The sequence below is a fragment of the Falco punctatus genome, assembly GCF_963210335.1.
Source record: "Falco punctatus genome assembly, chromosome: 12".
Taxonomy (NCBI): Eukaryota; Metazoa; Chordata; class Aves; order Falconiformes; family Falconidae; genus Falco; species Falco punctatus.
The window spans coordinates 13,247,812-13,267,268 of NC_137592.1; the positions used below are offsets into that span (position 1 = coordinate 13,247,812).

The 19,457-nt window shown below is 51.0% G+C and overlaps 3 protein-coding genes across 9 annotated transcripts in view; 1 reads left to right on the plus strand and 2 right to left on the minus strand.

Annotated features, from left to right (window-relative positions):
* Window positions 1-2,642: 2,642 nt before the first annotated feature.
* YIPF3 (Yip1 domain family member 3) lies at window positions 2,643-7,976 on the minus strand. The gene is made up of 9 exons (XM_080408005.1): window positions 7,754-7,976; window positions 7,468-7,674; window positions 7,288-7,394; window positions 6,606-6,651; window positions 6,133-6,225; window positions 5,656-5,787; window positions 5,076-5,189; window positions 4,509-4,632; window positions 2,643-3,123 (listed from the first exon to the last, which is right to left on the minus strand). Exons 1-9 carry the CDS (start codon window positions 7,955-7,957, stop codon window positions 3,002-3,004), a joined length of 1,149 nt encoding a protein of 382 aa, XP_080264131.1. The 5' UTR covers window positions 7,958-7,976; the 3' UTR covers window positions 2,643-3,001.
* Window positions 7,977-8,052: 76 nt separating this feature from the next.
* POLR1C (RNA polymerase I and III subunit C) lies at window positions 8,053-11,792 on the plus strand. 2 transcript variants are annotated; one of them, XM_080408006.1, is made up of 9 exons: window positions 8,055-8,245; window positions 8,328-8,399; window positions 8,497-8,604; window positions 9,052-9,184; window positions 9,302-9,421; window positions 9,607-9,759; window positions 9,929-10,078; window positions 10,654-10,770; window positions 11,478-11,792. In XM_080408006.1, the coding sequence occupies exons 1-9, from the start codon at window positions 8,177-8,179 to the stop codon at window positions 11,594-11,596; spliced, it is 1,041 nt and encodes a 346-aa protein (XP_080264132.1). In that variant the 5' UTR covers window positions 8,055-8,176; the 3' UTR covers window positions 11,597-11,792. The 2 variants fall into 2 exon arrangements, with proteins under 2 accessions (XP_080264133.1, XP_080264132.1); XM_080408007.1 differs by lacking the exon at window positions 8,497-8,604 and having other exon boundaries at window positions 8,053-8,245.
* A 2,278-nt stretch (window positions 11,793-14,070) lies between these two features.
* Window positions 14,071-19,457, minus strand: part of XPO5 (exportin 5) — a 32,037-nt gene continuing 26,650 nt past the window's right edge. For all 6 annotated transcript variants that reach the window (XM_080407994.1, XM_080407995.1, XM_080407993.1 and 3 more), the window contains 7 exons: window positions 19,310-19,404; window positions 18,364-18,426; window positions 17,783-17,865; window positions 16,940-17,047; window positions 16,623-16,760; window positions 16,298-16,462; window positions 14,071-15,771 (listed from right to left, as the gene is read on the minus strand). In XM_080407994.1, coding sequence (XP_080264120.1) covers window positions 15,631-15,771; window positions 16,298-16,462; window positions 16,623-16,760; window positions 16,940-17,047; window positions 17,783-17,865; window positions 18,364-18,426; window positions 19,310-19,404 — 793 coding nt within the window. In that variant the 3' untranslated portion in view covers window positions 14,071-15,630. The remainder of the gene's footprint in view (window positions 15,772-16,297; window positions 16,463-16,622; window positions 16,761-16,939; window positions 17,048-17,782; window positions 17,866-18,363; window positions 18,427-19,309; window positions 19,405-19,457) is intronic.

The window sequence follows — 19,457 nt, forward strand, 5'->3', positions numbered from 1 at the left end:
ACAATGAATGAGAGGACTCTCTAGACTGATGCCATTACGAGCTAACACATAATCAAAGAACAACAGTGGATGAGGAGCAGCTAGAGTGAGACTAGATTGAGGAAGGAAAACAAATGGGAGAAGAAGCAGCCTACCTGTAACCCAAAACACAACTAAGGTGACAATTAGCACAACAAGGATGGAATGTAAAAGGAGGGTTGGATTCCCAGGTACGGCAGAGAGAAGGTCATAGATGCTTTAATATACATTTTATCTTCCTCTTTATAATCTGACAGCTTATATATATTTATTTCATATTTAATTAAAAGGGCCTTATGCGGTTCTCACAGAGCTACCCTTCCTCAAAAAAGGGGAAGTAAGGGGGGGGGGGAGTTATTTCAGATTTGCTACAAGGGAGGAGGGAGAAAAATTTTTAGATTTGCTGCGAAAGCCATGGCAGGAAACAAAGGCAGAGATAGTCTGGCACGATAGGGCCGTGGAGTTTATCCTGGTATCTAGAGAACTTGAGTAAGCACTGAGATGCCCTCCCACAAGGACTTTAATAAGGCTGCATGCTCAGCATGCTCCCTGGAACTGCAGCACGCATGCATTTCCCTGCAGCACTGTGTCCCCCTCTGTCAGCAAAAGGAGATGCTGAAGCTCTCAGCTGAGTACTGAATTTCTGGCAGCACCTAACAGTTCAGCTTCCAGCTGCTGCTGCCCAGAGAATTAATCAGGGCTGAAGAACTGGAGCAGAGCAAGCCCCCACAGCTTCCGAGAGGGTGGCTGGTTGTCACCCTGTTTGTCTGTCCCCAGATGACATGACACACAAGCTGCACTGGGGAAGCTTGCTGCTCTCTCCTGTGCTTTGAGTGAAAACAAAGGGCACAGCTTCGTCCTTGGATTTAGCTGTATGGCTAGGTGCAGGAAGACAGCACAGCTCTTCTCTCTGACAGTGTCCATAGATCAGCAGCAATACTTTAGCACAGAATGATTTTTCTTCTTGGTTGGACTTACTCTAGTGACAATTGTCTCTTTCTCCTTTCCCCGTGCCTATGCTTTGAGAATTTGCACCAAGAGAAACAGACCCGTTCTAGGCTGCCAGGGCAAGAAGTGTGAATTAGAAAGCAACTTCCTGTGGAGTTCTAAAGAGGGAAATACCAGAGTCAGCATTACAAACTAACACTTCCATTTTGTCAAGTTTGGAAGTAATAGAAATTCTGGGAGCTTGAAGTGGTTCATTTGGTCCAAAAAACATGGAGACTACTAGCCCAAATAATTAATTTTGTTCCCCCACATAACTTGCTCTGAATGCTGTTCTTCTGCCAAAGTAAGGCAGGGTTGGGGGGTGAAAAAGAACATGTCTATCATGTATATGTTAGCAGATGAGCTTCTTGCTCTTGGGAGGAGAACAAATTACAAACTTGGGAATAAGCAAACAGTGGAAAATAGGTCTGACTGAAAATGCTCAAGTCCTATCCAGTGACATTTTTAACTGAAGCAGATGACCAGCCTGATTACAGTAGCTGGCACCATCTTCCTCTCATTGCACCTTGGCACTAGTCTGAATGCCACTACAGTTGCATCCTCTCCCACTAATATAAGCAAGGGACCAAGGAGCGCAGTTCTGACATCTGCCTTGTGCACAGCTAACTTGTGGGTACATCAAGAAAGGGAAATATTTTGGAGGTTTTCCAGCCCAAGCCTAAGGGTGTACTTCTCTGAGGGGTGGCTCCCCTCCCCTAATCATTCAGAGCTACCGGGAGAGAAAAGGTGAAAGCCAGTTATCAGCTAACAGTTTTCTACTCATGGACCAGTACAAGTTAGAGCAGCGAGGGAAGGCTACATCTGAACTACTGAGTTGTGGGTTACTGCAATGCAAATAAGCCTAGGCTGAGCTGTTCCACTTCCCCATCCTCACTGGAGCTTTCCCGCATCAGTATGCTGGAGATAAATGTGTCAGCTCTGTTACCATTGCACACTCCCCCGCTTCTCCCTTTGTTTAGTGGGAACAGTGGAAAAAAGTTTGCCAGAGACTATCAAGGCTCCAGGAGTCCTTTCAGACATAAGGCCTAGATTCAGCTTGAAAAGCCAGGCAGCACACACAGACTGTGTCTGGGGGAGCAGGAAGCTGCTCCTGCTCAGAGCAATGAGGTGAAAGTTCCACAGCTGGGAGACATGCGAGCAAGCTGCATGAGGGAGGGCTGAACTAGCTTAACAGAAATATGCACGAAGACCATGCACAAACATGTTACCCCTGCAGTCAGAACTGCTGTCCCACAGAGCAACATGGGCAGAAGGGTGACAAGAACAAATGTCCTGTGAAAGCATGGGGACAGAAACATTTCTGACATACACAGGAGAAGGGACAGCTGAGGTGAGCTGGGATCAAGTGAAAAGAGAAGGATCAACCTGGAACATGACAAGGAAGAGCAAGTGGTTAAATATCATGCTATTCCTGAAAATATCCAGACAAACTAAAGTTCCTGTGTCTCTTGGACTATGGAAAAGGTGCCCAAGACAGGCCACATATCACAGAACATTTGAAGCCAGACAGCAGAAAATTGCAAAGAATCCTCTGAATCTAGGACAGGACAGCTAAAGGCATAGAGACCCAACACCGCTCTCCCATTACACAAGTAGGCTCAAACATAAGGCACCACTCAGCACCAACATCAATTTAATTCTTCCCTCTTCAGGACAGGAACAGGGCAGATGCCCCTGGGGTTACATCAGCAAGCAGCAAGGGACAAACCGCACTGGGAAATCCCAGCTAAACATGCAGGCAACAGAACCACTCTACTCAAGACAACCCAGACCTGGGTGAGGGAAGAACGTAGTTCTTCTGAGTCACTGAGGTGCAGTCTGCTCAGCTGTCCAAAACTGCAACTGAAAGGACAGCTCCAGCAAAACAAAACCAGTCTTCTTCCTACTGTTCTGTCCTGTTCCTAAGAGGCAGCAGGTTATCATCGCCCTACACAGCCCCAAAAGTAGTGAAGGAAGCAAGTCCAAGTCCGTGAAACTACAGGGTCAATGCAACTGCTTTGGCTGTTGTGTTCAATACAGCATTGGAAACAACTGGAATGTCTCGGGCAACTCTCTGAAAGGGTGGCATGTTGGGTCCTTCCAATGTGTCCAGGATACCTGCAGGAAACAGAAAAAGGGGGAGTGGCAAGAGTTAGTTCAGTTGCACAGATGTTTTTCTCTCTCTGGCCAGGTAGTGGTCGATGGCAACAGGGCCCAAGGACATACAAAGCACTTGCAGGTGATGGGAGGAGACACCTAGCCCCAAACACTGAACAGGAGTAAACGCATCCATCCGGAGACCAAAGGGCACAGATCAGAGCTTGTCCGTGGGGCAGGGAAACTGCATGTTCCCAAGAGGAACATAGATCTTTTCACTTTGAGGGTGCCAGATGCCCATCTGACCTGAACACAGACATTGCCAGGGATGCTGTTTTGCTGAGGCAGGTTGGTAAGATCCCATCCCCACCTCATCCCAACACAGATCCTGTTCTTAGACCAATTGTTTGTTTTCAGCCTGAGATACCCTTGCAGACTCACATCAGGAGCTGCAGTGTGGGATTTTTATCACTGCAATACAAACATAAACCGTGCTTGGCAGGAAACATGCATACAGATACAAGTGTCCTCCAGTCCGTCAATTACCCTCTCAAGACTGATAATCAGTCTTGGAGTGCCTTGAAGAAAATTGCTTGGAGTATATGTTATCCTATTTCATCTGCTGAAATGTTGCAGATCAGAGCTCAGAACCTTCACCATAAGAATGGATCTAGGAAAGAATCGTATTTACATCTAAAAAGAGTTGTAATGCTACGCTATAACCCTCGATTATGCAGATTTATCTGAAATATGAACAGGTCTGGCTGCCTGAACTCATAAAGAGGCTTGCGGAATAGCATATTTAGGTATTTGGAAACTCTCTAGTGATAAGGTGGGAGAAGACTCTTTTTTTTATTTTATTATTTTTTTTTAATAAAAGGAGATTGAGCCTTTGTTGGGAGAAAAAAAAGACACAGAAAGGGGACCCAAACATGTATAGCCCAGTAAACAACACCAACAGGGGAAGATGCAGCTTCTGCCATTTGTGTTGTACAACACAAGATAAAAAAGGTGTAACAGAAAGAAGGAAGACAACTTGTGACACATTTCCTGATCAGAGAAAAGCAACCTGACTTCAGCAAGATTCAGAAAGGGACCGGACATCTGCATGCAAGAACAGTCAGTGCTGTTATATTTCACTTGTGGGGAAAGAATAAGCGTCCTGCCTCACAACTTAGGTCTTAAGTATTAAAACTCGGTGTACAGAAACTACCCCACATCTACCTGTTGCCCTACTTCGACAGTTTTCTCTAATAAAGCTAGTACTGGTCATTCTTGAGTTGGAAACTGGCACCGATGCCCTCAGGTCAGATCCGAACTGTCCATCCTTTCTCTCAGAGAGAGCAAAAAGCAGCTCCTCTTCCCTCAGATCGAACAGGATAAGTCTTCATATCTCCCTTGCTTACCTTCCACCACCTTGTGATAAGCAAAGTGCAGATAAAGGAGGAAAAGCATATGCAGAGCAGCAAGGGTCCCACACAGGATGAGCCGCTGGGTATGCCCCACGGTGCGCGATACCAACACAGCAACCTAGGAGAGAGGTGGAGATTAGAGACAACGTAGCTTGTACCTGAGCCTCTGGCACTGCAGTCAGGAGCACACAGGAGGATAGACCAAATAGCAGCAGCCAGGGGAAACACTGCTCAGAGCCTTTTTTGCAGTTGGCACCAACAAATTCAGAATAATCTGACTTGCTTTTGTGTAGGTGAACCTTGCCCAGTCTTGCCAACGAGTGCAGGATGCTCAGGCACATGGGAGCAAGGGCTGTAATGGAGTAAACTTCCTGCAGCTGTTAGAATGGGTGAGGATATTAATCCAAGCATCACCACCGTACACCAGTGGCCAAATAACCCAGAAGCATCAAGCTGTTCTTCACAGCAGCCTGACTGGCTGTGAAATGAACTGACAGGCCCAAGGAACAGGCCCATTTTTGTACCCAGAAGAGGAGGGCTGCATGGCTGCCCATCCCTTACCATTCGTAGCGTAGAGAGTCCACCAACAACCAACCAGAAGATATAGAAGAGGGAGTGGAAGTGGATATTATAGGTGACAAGAAGAGTGATGCAGTGTCCAAAAAGACCATAGCCCTGACAACAAAAACATGTTACAAGCGTCAGTCTCACAGAAGGGGCCACTGATCAACAGCACGAGCATCCCATCCCTGCAACGCTTCACAAACCACTCATTCAATGCCAAAAAGCCAACCAGCACAACAATTTTAACAGCAGCTCACACCCAAATAATCTTTCTGAAGAATTCACAGGGATGTCAGAGATTGCAGCAACTTGGGAAAGAGAGGGAAGTTTTTTTACCACCAGGCTCTCAGATCAGGAAGTGCAAAGCAGGAGACCTGCACAAAGGAATTCTCTCTTTGTGCTATCACTGTGCCTGGGATGGGGCAGGTCAGAAGAGCATCCCTGCATTCCAGGTTGTCCCGCTGCAGTTACCCGGGACCACCAGTCTAACAAGGACTTTTCCCATTCTCTGGGAACAGCTTGTGCTGGAACACCATGCAGCCAACTTGCATCTTGGGGCAGCTCCATCTGTACATACCAACAGTGACAGCATCTGCACCATCGTGATTTGGGCATTGCACAGATATGCCAGGAAATAGATGAAAGAGGAGACGCCCAACCAGTAACCAAAGCAAGTGCCAATGGCTGTGCCCATCAGTGTGCCTTCCCTCTGTGGAGACAGCATCAGGATGAGGAGGACTCAAAGAAGTGACCTACCAGCACCCAAATTCCACCTCAGAGAGTCCCAGAGCCTTTCTAGGCATTATCAAATAGTTAGCTAGCAGTGTTCAGGGTGCCACATGACCTACACCCCAGCTCTCCCAGCAGCAGAGCATCAAGACTTTCTGATGCGTGCTTCCTCTCATCCCCAAATCAACAGCTTCTTCCTCAAATCTATCTGCTTTTCAGCAAAATACTAATCAGTCATGGAAGAGGTCTCCTGTCTTTTTCCTAATATCATTATAGGAACTCAGAGCCCAGTCAAACCAGAACTTATCACTGAGACTTGACGTACAATTATGGTGTCTGAGGTCTTCATCCCGTGCAAAAGGATGGCCACAAGTGTGAAAACCAGCATGAGGGGTCCATACAGCTCGCCTGCAATCTTCTACAGGAGGAGATAGATCAGGGAAGGTTTGGTTAGTGCTCCTGAATACCAGGCTCCCCACCCCAAGCGATGTGAGAAATGCCCTGGATGAAGTTTTATTACTTGGCCGCCTCAGAAGTAACAGCAAGGCTGCTGCTGACAGAAGCCAGGCAGAATAGGTTGTGTCATAAGGAGCCTGGGATATGCAAAGTCTATAACTGCACCAGCACTAAAGGTAGCAAGCACACTGAGGTTTGGAACAACCACAGGAAAGGGATTACTAACATATTCAGCGAGATGAACATGTAACAAACTCAGGTCCTGAATTCAGTTCAGTTTTACAAGGTGTCTGTGGGACATGCCCTTGGCCAGGGAGTCTGATTCAGCAACAAGGAACTCACCTGTGGGAAATTAATCATCTTCACAGGAATCATGGACTCCAGAAGTCTGCATCACAGCAAAGCAGGGAATGACAGCAGGAGCAAGGAGGACAACAGGATGGTTAACAAGATGCTTCAAAAGCAAAAGATCCCATGCACCCATTACCAGTATTTCCTGCTGTGGTCACAGGCCTTGGGGGACAGATTCCTTCTAAAGAGTCACGGAAGGTTACTAAAGGAGAAAAACCTTACTGATCAGTGGGTTAACTTTGCTGGAGGGGTGGTGGTGGGATTCAATGCAAATGTTTAGGGGCCCACTCAGGGATGAGAGACCGTTGACAGAACGGCAGGAAGGAAAAGGCACCTTTCTTCATCCATCCTCACAAAACTTTGCCTTTTTGGACACAGCTGTGTTGCCAACCCAAAACAGGCCACATGATGCAGCCGAGTCCTAAAAGGCTGAAGATGTCCCAAAGCCTCCTCTTGTGCCCTGAGCAGCCACGCAGGATGACAGGCGAGGGGGCTGGCAGCCCACCTGCGGGACCTTGTCAGGGAGGCCGGGACACCGCAGCGGGACACCGCAGTGTGCTTCCCCGCAAGGCGCCCTCCTGCAGGGCTGCAGCCCGGCCGGCTCGCCTGCCTCGGGGGGACAGCCAGCCCCCCCGCCCCCCAGCGGAGACGGCCCGGGCCGGGCCCTGCCCACCTGGCTCGCACTTGGACGGGCTCCACGTCGAAGTATGGCCGGAGGATGTCGATGTTGGCGTAGAGGCTGAAGGCCCTGGAGGCCTGCCGCTTCCCCACCTGCCACATCTGCGGAGAGAAGGGAGCTGGCAGCGGGCGGGGGGGCGCCCCGCGGCGGGGGGCGGCGGGGGGCCGCGCTCACCTGGTCAGCCACCTGCCGGCCCAGCTGCCCCCGCAGCCCCTTCATGCCCAGGAACTCCCCGTCCTCCTCCTCGGCGGCCCCCGCCTCGCCCTCCGCCTCCTCCTCCTCCTCCTCCTTCATGCGCTGGTGCATCTCCCCCATGTCCTCGAAGCTGGAGCCCGACGTGTCGTCCATGTTCTCCATGTCGATGACGGCGGAGCCGCCACCCTGCGCCGGGGCAGACAGCGTCAGCGTCAGCGCCCGCCCGGCTCGGCTCTGCGCTCCGCCGCCCCCGGCCCGGCCCCACCTGCATGTTGTCCTCGAAGCCGCCCCAGTCGGCGGTGCTGCCGCCGGTGCCGCTCCTGCCGCCGCCCGCCGCCGGCGCCGCCATGGTGCCGGCCGGGCCCGCGCCGCGTTGGCTGCCGCCGCTCGCCAGCGGCCCAGCGCCCGGATGTGACGTTCGCAGCGGGGCCGCTCCCACGCTCTCGCGAGGGCGGGCGGGCGCCGCCATCTTGTGTGTGGCGCAGGCCGGGGCAGGCGCGGCGCGGGGGGGCGCGGCGAGCAGAGGCGGCGGGGATGCGCGGCCACGCGGCCCCCGGGCGGGCGGGCCGGCCGGCGGCGCTGGCGGGGAAGCGTCGCGCTCCCCGGGAGGGTCGCGGCCACGCGTGGGCGGGCGGAGGCCCGTCACGTGCAGGGGAGCCCCGCCCCGCGGGCCGGGCCGGCGGCGGCCATGGCGGGCAGGCGGCGCACCGACGAGCTGCGGGACCGCGTGGTGCTGGGCGAGTTCGGCGTCCGCAACGTGCGTGAGTGGGGCGCGGCGGAGCGCGGGGGGCGCCCGGCTGCCGGCCCCCTCACCGTCCCGCCTCTCCGCCTCCCCGCAGGTCCACACCACCGACTTCCCCGGCAACTACCCGGGCTACGATGACGCCTGGGACCAGCGGCGCTTCGAGGAGGTGGGCGAGGGCCGGGGGCGGGGGGAGGCCGGGGTGGGGGCGGGGGTCGCGTCCCAGCCGCGGCGCCCGGCGTGACCCGCGGCGGGTGGCCCCGCAGGCGTTCCGCGTGGACATCGTCCGTGAGGAGGAGGGCGCGCTGGAGTTCGACATGGTGGGCATCGACGCCGCCATCGCCAACGCGTTCCGCCGCATCCTGCTGGCCGAGGTACCGCCGCGGCGGGGGCTGCGGGGGAGGCCGGGGGCGCCGGCCTGGGGGTGGGGGCAGTTGCCTGGGGGCGTCCTGCCTTACCTCAGCCCCTGGGACTGGGTTCGGAGGAGAGACGCGGGTTCGTGCTGCACGTGTGCCAGCAGCCCAGTGTTAGGGCCTTGGCAGCGTCAGCAGTGGCGCTTGTTGCTCTTCAGGGTGCTGTTGGTACTGTCCATGGATCGACCTGCCTTTCACCTTTGTGATCGTTTGTTTAAGAACAAAAAACGGGGAAGGGGGTGTATCAGGTGTAAGCGTATATTGGGTAGCCTGGTTTGGCAGAAATAGCGCTGAAGATATTCTGCAGGGCAATTATTTATGGGAGAGAATAGGCACTCTAGAGGGATATTTAGTTGGCGCGTAGTTCAGCTGTCGTCTCACGCTGACTTCATCTCTGGTCTCCCTGAGGTGCCAACCATGGCTGTAGAGAAAGTCTTTGTGTACAACAACACATCCATTGTGCAGGACGAAATTCTGGCTCACCGCTTGGGCCTCATCCCTATCCGGGCTGACCCTCGACTCTTCGAATATAGAAACCAAGGTGAGTCTTGGATCAAACAGAAATATTGCAAGTTCCCCCCAGAGCAGGAAATCAGGGTTGCATAAACTGAGCAGAAGTGTGAATCCGTAGAGGCTCATGCTTTTCTTCCCTTCTCAGGAGATGAAGAAGGCACAGAAATTGATACTCTGCAGTTCCAGCTGAAAATAAAATGCAGCCGAAACCCTCAGGCAGCCAAGGAATCATCTGATCCTAATGAACTATATTTCAATCACAAAGGTGAGATGTCTCCTAAAAATAGGTGCTGTTTTTTTCTTTTTTGGTCTTGGGAGACAGGATTTGGTCTGTTGTCTCTGCCCTGTGAGCAGAGCAAGCTGGTGCCCATTCTGCTAAGCTTACTTTTTCCCATTTCTAGCCCTGTTTTGAGACAGTAGCTGGCTGATACTTTTGGCTTCTCTTCACAGTGTACAGTAAACATATGACGTGGGTGCCCTTGGGGAATCAGACAGACCTTTTTCCAGACGCTGACTTCCGACCTGTTCATGATGACATCCTCATTGCACTGTTGCGACCTGGCCAGGAAATAGATGTGCTTATGCACTGTGTCAAGGGTATAGGTGAGTTGTGGGTCCTGGGGGCAGCGGGAGGAGGAATGTGAGTGCTTGAACTAGGGTACAGCTGTGTGAGGGGTGGAGAACCAGCTTTCCCCCTGCACCTTCAGGCCCTGTCATCCCTGCACTCATTCCGAAGTCTGCACTCACCCTTGACTCTTAATTCTTCATGCAGGAAAAGATCATGCCAAGTTTTCTCCTGTGGCCACAGCTAGTTATCGACTGCTTCCTGACATTACTCTCCTGCAGCCTGTTGAGGATGAGGCAGCTGAGATGTTGCAGAAGTGCTTTTCCCCTGGAGTCATTGAGATCCAGAATATCAAGGGTACTTTTTTCGTGCTCTAAGTGCCTTATATCTAACAAGCCTTAGCAGAGACTGATAAGAGACTACAGCCAAAGCCTGTAGAGACACAACCACATTTTGTGGAGAAAACCATGTTGTGATGTTGCCTTGCTGATAAGCAACTGCTCACGCTATTCTGAGCCTGGTTTTATGAGTGAGTGAGTGCAGATGTGTTGGGTGATGAACTGGGATGTCCCTGAAATGCTAAGGCATTGGGTGCCTGACTGCAGGGCTTTGCAGCTGCTGACCACAGCTTCCAGCACTGTTCAGTTGTCTGTAAGACTGGCTAGTGAGCTTGCTCTTCCCAGAAGCTGAGCATGCAAGAGACTTCATGTGTCCTGCCCAGGGGTGCATATAAGCTTTGAGTTTGCGTTGGAACTGTTCAAGACCAGTACTGTCAGGTTAGAGTTTTGTCTTGGGGATGTGCTAATTCTTTATTGGTGGCTTCACTGCCTTTGCTGATGGGGGAGTGCATGTTTGAGGGGTAAGCACCTGCTGTTACCACAAGGCACCCATCTGCTGCCGGTGCCCATGTTGTTTAATCTTTTCCCCTTTAGGAAAAAAGGTGGCAAGAGTAGCCAATGCACGGTTGGACATGTTCAGCCGAGAAGTTTTCCGTCATGAGAGTCTGAAAAACCTTGTGCGCCTGGCAAGAGTACGAAACCATTACATCTGTAAGTGCCCCATTTTCCATAGAACATAGAGCCCTGCTGTGGTTGTGCAAACAAGCAGAGACTGGCCAGCGTGTACAGCTGGGTGTCTGCCTTCCCCTTCCCTCCCACATCATCAGCATTGATACATTCGTATTCCAGTGGGTAACTGCTGAGGCTGTGGTTTAGTGTTGCTTTGGGATCAAATGTGTTTGTCCTTCTGTAGAGGAATTATAGAGGACTGTATGAAAAATTTATTTGTAAAAAGGTTGTAATGATTGTTAAAAACATAAGGTATGAAATGTTAAGAAAAGGGGGGGGAAGTTAATTAGCACTGATAATATACAACTGTGGGTTGGCTTCAGGGGAGGTGGGTTGGCCGATGTAGATAAGGTGCAGGTGGTTAAGTTAAGTGGTTGAGAGCCAGTGAAGAGAGAGCAGCAGAGGAAGAAGCAAGGGAAGAGGGAGTGGGCTCTGGATGAGGCGAGATGGCAGCAGAGGGACTGTATGAAGAGTATGCTGGTATGAGGTGGTAAAAGATCTTGTTGCAGCTTGATAGTTTGGAGAGTGCTGTGACATCCTTGCTGCCAGCAAATCGTTACATTCTTCTCTGGCTGTGAAGATCTGCCTTGTCAGAACGGCGGTATAAGGGAAGATGAGGGACAGGAATGCTGGGGCCAGGGGTAGGCTGAGGCTGCCTGGTGGCTGTACTGACCTACGTCTCTGTGCAGTTTCAGTGGAGTCAACGGGTATCCTGCCTCCAGATGTGCTGGTGAGTGAAGCCATCAAGATCCTGATGGGAAAGTGTCAGCGCTTCCTGAATGAGCTGGACTCTGTGCCTATGGAGTGACTAGGCTGTAGCTGGGAAGTGTGTCCCTGCGCTGCTGTTCTGGGCTGCCAGCACCTGCCGGCAGGGTTGATGATCTTCGGTAGGCAAGAGGTCTGAGACGGGCTTGTTAAGAGTCCTAGGATGATCTCTTTGGATTTGGCTTCTGTTGGTAATGAGCCTCAGTGAGGAGATGCACTAAAATAAAGGCTTTTCTTTACAGCTGTCTCCTCTGCTCTTCACAATTGTGAGACTGTAATACACAGAGAAGAAAGTGGCAGCAGGTGTAAAGATGAATAATAGCATTTATTTTAGATTGTATGAAGTATGAGAAGACGACTGATACAGCAGTGTAGTAAAGCACTCACAGTGGGTCAGTGAGATTTAGCAAGTTAGTATCAGCGCAAAACTTTTGCAGGTGTCTCAGACCAGCTCAGGAGTAGTTAATGTGACAGCTGAAAGGCTGTGCTGTCAGAAGGCTGGGACACTTCTCCCATGAAGAAAAGCTGAGGGCTGGGGTTGTTCAGCCTGGAGAAGAGAAGGCTCTGGGAAGACCTTATCGTGGCCTTTCAGTATGTAAAGGGGACATGGAGGTATGGCCTGTAGTGATGGGTTTTAAACTGGTAGAAGGTAGACTTAGATTGGACAGAAGACCCTGATCTAGTGAAATATGACCCCGACAACAGCAGGGGGTGTTGGACTAGATGGTATTTGATGGTCTTTTCTAGCCCAAACAATCCATGGTAACAGTATTGGGCTTCTCTGTGCAAAGGTGGGGTTCGAAAACATGCTCTGTAAGGACTTGACCATCCCTTTTTAAATATCTCAAGGTAAGGCATTTCTCCCCAGGTGTTAGATTTGACTGCTCTGTTCTCCTTTTCAGTGACTGAATGTACTTTGGGCTGTCTTTGAAGCAGAACTTGATGGTGGAGAGCTGGTGACAGTCATGGGCCTGGCTTTACCCAGGGAAGCCTGGGAGGACTTGCAAGTTAGTCTCGGTGGTGAGCACTGTTAGCCAGCAGCAGGGTAGGTCTTGGCTTGTGAACGTCTCTTGACAAACTGATGAAGGAACTAGAACTTCAGGGAACAGCTGGGAGTACCAGTGTGTCCTAGTTGCTTGAGTCAATCCTCACTACAATGCTAGAATTTAGCGTAGCAATCATACTTTTTATCTGCTTCACTGAGATGCAGCTACTTGTGCTGTAAACATCCTTACAGGTGTTAAGGTGGATGTGCTGTAGGGAATAGGCAAGCTTGGTGTCCTGGCTGCAATCCCAACCTGTCCCATGTCACTATGCTGTGTTGCAGACCCATGCCCTGCTTCCAGGTATTTTTCCAGAGAGCTGGTAATTGGTTGCTGGGGGAACTGGCTGCTTCCCTGTGAGAGCTATTCTGGGAGCTGTTGGTGTTTCACAGCTGTGTTTGCTGACTCTTGCACCACATCCTCTTTCAGCAGGCTTGTAGGGCCCTTCGCTGCTGAACGCATCCCGCAGGGTCTCGTTCATCCCCTGACCCTTAGAAGGGAGTGCTGGGAACCCAAGAGCTAGGCCCAAGTCCTGTGGTTTGCACCTCTCGGTTTAGAGCTCCTAACAGCCTTCACCATGATGCCTCCCCCCCACGGCTTTTTGCTTGCTGAAAACTTAGCTCAGCTGTGCAGTACTTGCCTCATGTGTATGAGGAACTCTGTGTGTAGTCCCAGTGCCAGCTTAAAGCACAGAAAAGTTCCTCTCCACCTGGACTGTGGCTAGTTCTTAATCAACACCCATTTAGGTGTTAATCCCATTGGAAAAACACTGATTTCTGTCTTGATCCTTTCAGTTTAAACATGCTGAGCTGGGTTACAGTTGGGGCCCTGGGAAAAGGTTTTATAACAAAAACTTACACGACGGTGCTCAGGCACACCTCTTTGAGAGCTTCTACTTTTGCTGCAAGAGGGACCTTTCATGCAACCTTCAGACCAAGGGAGAGACCAAAGGCAATAGCTACGTCACCGTCCTGTTGTAGCTGTGTTACCAAAAAGGTCAGCCGAGAGCGTTGCGGCTGAACTGCAGTACTAGCACAAGACACTGTTTCTCCCAGCAGTAGCCAGGGTTGGGCTTGGAGGCTACTTCAGTAGTATATGCACCTTTCTGTGCATATTTGCCATACTGCTTATGGGACATAGCCTGGAATAGGCATGCCAAAGGGTTTCACTTCGGCAACATCGAGCCTTCAAGCTGTAAGCTGGGACCTAGCAGCTGTTGTGGAATTAATATAACCAGCTGTGAGTGACATAAATACTTTAAAATGCAGTTTTCCCCTTGCCTTCTAATTTGATTAGGTAGTCTGGAATGGTTCATCCCCTCCCTCATAATGTATGTTGGCTACCAGCAAAGGTGCTCCCTTTGTGGTAGCTGGAATAAGAAGTGCTGGCTGAACAATCCTTAGGAGGACAATCTGGGCAAAGCAGAGGTCTCTGATCTTACCAAAACAATAAAAATGAAGCATGACACCGTGTGTATGAAACTGGAATAGCTTTACTGACATTCAGAGGTGTAACACAACCAGTTCAGAGACAGCTTTGGATTTAAACATTCCTACAAAAAAAGGTTCTAAAAACCATTTAAAAAAAAAACAACCCCTTGTGTCTAGCATGAAGTCACAGGATGTTAAAAATATCACAACACAATAAATACACCCAGCCTTTGCTAAAGCCAGGAGCCACGTTAGCTCAGAGGTTAAAAAAGTTTTGAGGCCAGGAGGAAAGTGGAGGGTGCTGGTGGAACAGCAGGGGCAGGAGGGTGAGTGGATTCCTAAGGGCTGCTCTTCCTTTCTGTGTTCCCATCCCTCCCAACTCCAGCTATTCTATCCAGTCTGTCCAAGTGGAGACACCATGTTCTCTGCTCACCAGATTATTCCTTGTTTTGTCTTCGGATGGCAAAACTGCCAGCCAGCTCTGGACAGACCCTCCCAGCTCCTGTGCTAACGCTAGGATAGATCAACGGAACCACTTGTCACGTAAGAAAAACCAGCTTTGCAGACTGGAGTGGCATAATAAGAGTCCCACCTCATCCAAAACCCAGTTTCTGACCTGGCTCCCCCCTGTAAACTGCAGAATTACCACCCCCACTCCTGCCCCACCATGCAATTCTCCAAGTACCAGGCTGGTTAAAAAACACAGGCTACTGTCACCTCCACAGCAACAGGGTGAGGAAATCCCTTTTGGTTTGCAGGTGCTTCAGATATTGGTCCGGATTTTGCGTACCCTGCACTGGCCATGTTCTAATCTACAGGACATGGTAAAAAGAAAAAGATAATAAAAAAAATCTGTCCTGCTCCCCCTGAGAGATGTCCAAGAAAGGCTGGCACAAAGGAAAAGCCTTCCATTTGGCTCTGGGTAGAACAAGCTGTATGATCATATATACATACATATATATGTATGTATCTGTATGACAGTGTCTGCCTCTTTCTAGAGAGCAGCTGCACCTTAGAAAAGGCTGATCTCGAGGGAGATCCTAGAGCACTGCCAGGCTGCCTGACAGCAGCCCTCAGCCCAAGGCTCAGCACCCCGGAGGGAAACAGATTCATCAGAGTACGAGTCCGCAAGGGACGAGAGCCGACAGGCATGACCGGAGTGTCTGATGCGCTCCCCACAAAGCCCGGCTCCTAGCACCCGGAGGAAGATTAGGGTAGCCCCTTTTCACATGGCGCACTACTCTGCCTTTTGCATGAATCCTGAACCCCAAGGGATGAAGAGGTGGAACAAGAGTGACCCAAGGCTACAGGATGACCAGGCTTTACCTAATGGAGCCTATGGGCTCAGCTCCCACCTTGCAGAGAAGCAAAGGTCTAAAGATGCTCATCCAATGGAGGGGAAGGAATCAGGGAAAGCTTAATACACTGGTTCAAATGCCACCACAGGCCCCATCCCAATGCAGGGAGGAGAATGGGACAGGACCCGTAAAGGGCTTTATTCAGACGAACGCTTGTGGAGGCGATGACAAAGAGAATCTAACGTGCTTACTATGTGGAGAGACAGAATACAAGGTAGGGGTGGAGATGGTTGCAACAGCCCAGGCTCAGGGCTCGAAGAGTGCAGTGAGACCCTCTCCATCCTCATTTTCTAGCACATCCGTCTCCAATGATGGCTTCACCTTTTTGAAGAGAGATGGGAGGTTCCGGATATGAACCTCCTTGCGGAACTGCTCCCCAAGGGGCTTCTGCAGAGGACAGACAAGGCAGGCATCAGTCACTACTGCCTTCATACCCTGCCTCAGCTCAGAGGCAGACCCCAGATTCTGAGTAATCCCCAGGCCTGGATCCTGCATTTGCATGTTGGGGACTCTCAAGCCTGGTCCTTCCCAAGTGCCAGGGCACAGAGGTAACCACCAGGGCACCGGCTGCCAAGCTTCTAATCCCGTGCCATCAGGCTCCCAACATCACCATCCTCACAAAAGCCCAGCACCCACCTAACAGTGTCCCTCAAAGGTTTTAACACCCTGTTCCCCTGGGCACCCTTGTGCAGGGTACCCCCCCGCCTCTCAGTCAGAAATCATCGCTGGAGAGGCTGCTCAGTCGGGCTGCTACCCCTGCTGCACCTCTGAGCTGAAGACAGAACAAACACAGAATAGACTGCAATGCCCTCCTGGATGGGAGGCGCGGTTGGGGAGAGGCACGCAGGCTGGCTTTCTGCAGCATATGGGTGTGAAATGAAACGGGTTCATTTTCCTCATGGATATCACTTACTCCAATGCAACCTGTGATGAGGCGCTTGAAATGATCCTTCCGGCGCTTGTCTGCCACCTTCTGCAGTGTTGGGTTGAGAAGCTTTGAATCAAACTGCTCCAAGGAGTCCCTCTGGATGTCTGGGATCTGCTCCATCACTGCCTTCAGCTCAGCGTAGCGAGGGCGCTGCAGGGAGCCATACAGTTAACACAGCTCTGCTTTAGAAGCAGCCCTGCCCTCCTTGGGGGACCATTAGCTCCTCCGCCCCTACCCAAGCACGCATGGGATTGGTTTTCCACCACTCCCCAGCCAACCTTGCATCTGGATAACAAGTGGAATTTCTCACCAAGGCCTCATAGATCTGGAAAGCCAGGTGGACCAGAGCTGCCATGCAGCCATCGTGCTGCCCGTGTGTCTGTAAGCCCTTCAGCACGCTTGTGAAAAACCAGGACACAGCATCGGGCAGGAGGTTTCCTGGAAGCACCTGGGGAAGAGGCAATATTAGCATGGAAGCAGGACACTGATACATGACTGCTTTTCTGCAGCAGCTCAGTCTTCCTGAGGAGAAGATGCCCAGGGGTGAAGCAGCCATGCTTCTCACTACATTCAGAGCTTCATCTCCCAACCCTGCCAGAAGTAATCCCTTCTTCCTCCCAGAGGTACCTGTTTGAGCAGCGGCCAGCAAAGCTGTGTTGTGGTTCTTTGGCAGGACAAGGTGTCCTTCCAGGAGAGGGATGCGTAGGCAGTGATCAGCAGCGCAGTGCAGACATCCTGAAAAGGAGCCAGAGAGGGAAACCAGTCAAAGGAACTATTTCCCACCTCCAGGGTTCAAACCTGAAGGAAGCCAAGAAGAAATCCAGGGACTCTGCAGGAGCTCCTTGGGGCTGTCTTCTGAGAATCTGGCATGCTGCTGCTCCAGCTGAAGTGCTTAAAGGCACCCAGTGTGCACAACCATAGCCATGAAGAATCAAGTTCAAGTAAACCTGCTCCCTTCATCTCACTCCCCATCAGCTGCTACTCTCAAGTCACTGCAAAAGCTTCTACAACAGCTTCTGAAGCTTCTGAGGCATCCACAGCAGAGGAGGAATGCAGAGGTATTGGGATGAAGGCACTCTGCACAGTGGATTACGTTAACACTGTGGCTCCTATGCCAGCTCTGGCACATTTTACAGAAAAAAGAGCTGCTGGGTGAAGTTCTTCCTCATGAAGGCTGGAGCCCAGGACGGAGACAGAGCCAGGGAGCACCTTGGGGGAAGTACACCTAAGGCCTCACCTGCAGAAGGGCTGAAACTCTGTAGCTGCGTGTTATACTGGATCCCCCAATCCCCATTTGCTTTGTGGCTTCTGCAGCCATTAACAAGGCCCTTAAAAAAATATGTAAGTTCCCAAGAGAAGATTCTCACACTGAGGGATGCTCCAGCAGCCTAGATGGCTGTATCAGCACCTGGCTGCACCACAGACAAGTGTGACAGGAAGGATGGTGAAAGTCAGAGCACACACTCTTACCTCTTGCTTCATCAGACACTTGCCAAGCTCGGTGAGCTCTGCGCTGGCAGGGGGAGTCACCTCTGTGGCCATCGCCTCATCATCTGCAGAGCAGAGCAAAGAGCACTGTGAACATGGCCTCCCGAGGACTGCGGGTGACACAGAGAGGCACAGCGAGAACTCAGCTGGAAGCCAGGACACAGCACACAGTCAGTATGCTGGCACAGCTTGCCAGAACATCTCTCTCCAAGCAGAAAGCACCCACACCCTTTGTGGAGCACGAAGGGCACCCAGCGAGCAACCTTCAGCTCTCTGGGAGACTGTGCACATCCCCTCTTCTCGGTACCTTAAGAATCAGCTGCTCAAACATGCTACCTGTGAATCCTACAGCACGTTTATTCCTAGGTTAATTGGGTTTTCCTGTGGCCCCCAGACACGCTGGGCAGGACAGAGCTGAAGGCTTCTTAACCAAACCTATACCACACCCCTCACACAGAACTTCCAGCAATGGGCCAGCCTCTCCTTCAAGAAATGCATGAGGAAATGGGAAAAGTGCTCGTGTACACCAAGGGCAGGAAAGGCAAAGGTAGGCATTTACTCACCATCTCCATCTACAGCAGCAGTAGTGTTATGCTCAACACCTTTCTTAGAAACACAGCAAACGGCTGCAAAAACAGTTGCAGGTCAGAGGAGCGGAAAAGCAAGATGCTACTTCAGTACACGCAGAGATTATCCTACAGACTCTGATGGGCTCACAGCTGCTTCAAGCTCCCCCAGCTCTTACACAGCACTTGCAGAAGCTCTTATACAGCACTTTGCAGAAGAATCTGCAAACCCAGTACGAAAGCCACATACTGCACTACCTGGAAGGCTGAAACACCCCACCCACAGCATCCTCCCACAGCGGAACCTGCTGTACAGTGGCTGCTTCAGACTACTGAGAACCAGGAATGTGCAAAACCATTTGAAGCCATAACCCAAGAAGAACATTATCTTAAGGCAAGAAAGGAGATGGAAGGTCGAGGATCTGAAATCTCTACGTGGAGTCAATATTCCCAGCCTCTGTGCTCAAAGCCATGCTGACAAAAACACAATGTTGGAGAGAAAAGGAACACAAATAAGGGAGATTGCTTTGCAGGAGGGACTCCTCCCACCTGTCTGCCTAGAAACATGGCGACTGTCAGCAACAAAACTGCTCTATGCTCAGGTTGCCCATAAATTGATGTCCTGTACTGGGCTCCAGGGCAGAGGAAGGGAGAACCCAGATTCCAAAGGAGGACTGGACTTCTACAAAGACAGTGCCAAAACCATGGAGCCCTAAATGCTAACCTAACAGAAGGAAGCACCTTTTCTGAAGGTTTTTAATTGATCTTTTACTAGGTTTTTGCTAAGATTTTGGCAGGGTTACCCATCTCACACCTGGTTTCTAAGGATTATGTTAAATACTGGCCATTATAGTTAAGTTTTACTGCACATTGGAAATTCCTTTTGTCCTCTCCGGGGCAAACTTCTCAAATATCCCAGGGGACCTAGCTTGATTTCACTTACTGATGAGATCCATGACTTCTCGGGTCAGCAGCCTGACCAGCTGTTCCTCAAGCATCTCCTGAGACTCGGGGTTGTCATCTGCAGCGTCATCCTCACTGAGGACAAGAGGTTTTAGTGTGAAGGGAGCCAATGTCTGAAAGTATCCCCT

What these genes read in the sequence shown, in the direction of transcription:
- YIPF3 (XM_080408005.1), bottom strand. Translation starts at nt 7,957, where the DNA reads ATGGCGGCGCCCGCCCGCCCTCGCGAGAGCGTGGGAGCGGCCCCGCTG. An exon ending in GCTTCGAGGACAACATGCAG is followed by an intron (nt 7,675 to 7,753) that starts GTGGGGCCGGGC and finishes GCCCCGGCGCAG; the next exon opens with GGTGGCGGCTCCGCCGTCAT. An exon ending in TGCAGATGCTGTCACTGTTG is followed by an intron (nt 5,190 to 5,655) that starts GTATGTACAGAT and finishes TTTTGTTGTCAG; the next exon opens with GGCTATGGTCTTTTTGGACA.
- POLR1C (XM_080408006.1), top strand. Translation starts at nt 8,177, where the DNA reads ATGGCGGGCAGGCGGCGCACCGACGAGCTGCGGGACCGCGTGGTGCTG. An exon ending in GCCGCATCCTGCTGGCCGAG is followed by an intron (nt 8,605 to 9,051) that starts GTACCGCCGCGG and finishes GGTCTCCCTGAG; the next exon opens with GTGCCAACCATGGCTGTAGA. An exon ending in TGAGATCCAGAATATCAAGG is followed by an intron (nt 10,079 to 10,653) that starts GTACTTTTTTCG and finishes TTTCCCCTTTAG; the next exon opens with GAAAAAAGGTGGCAAGAGTA.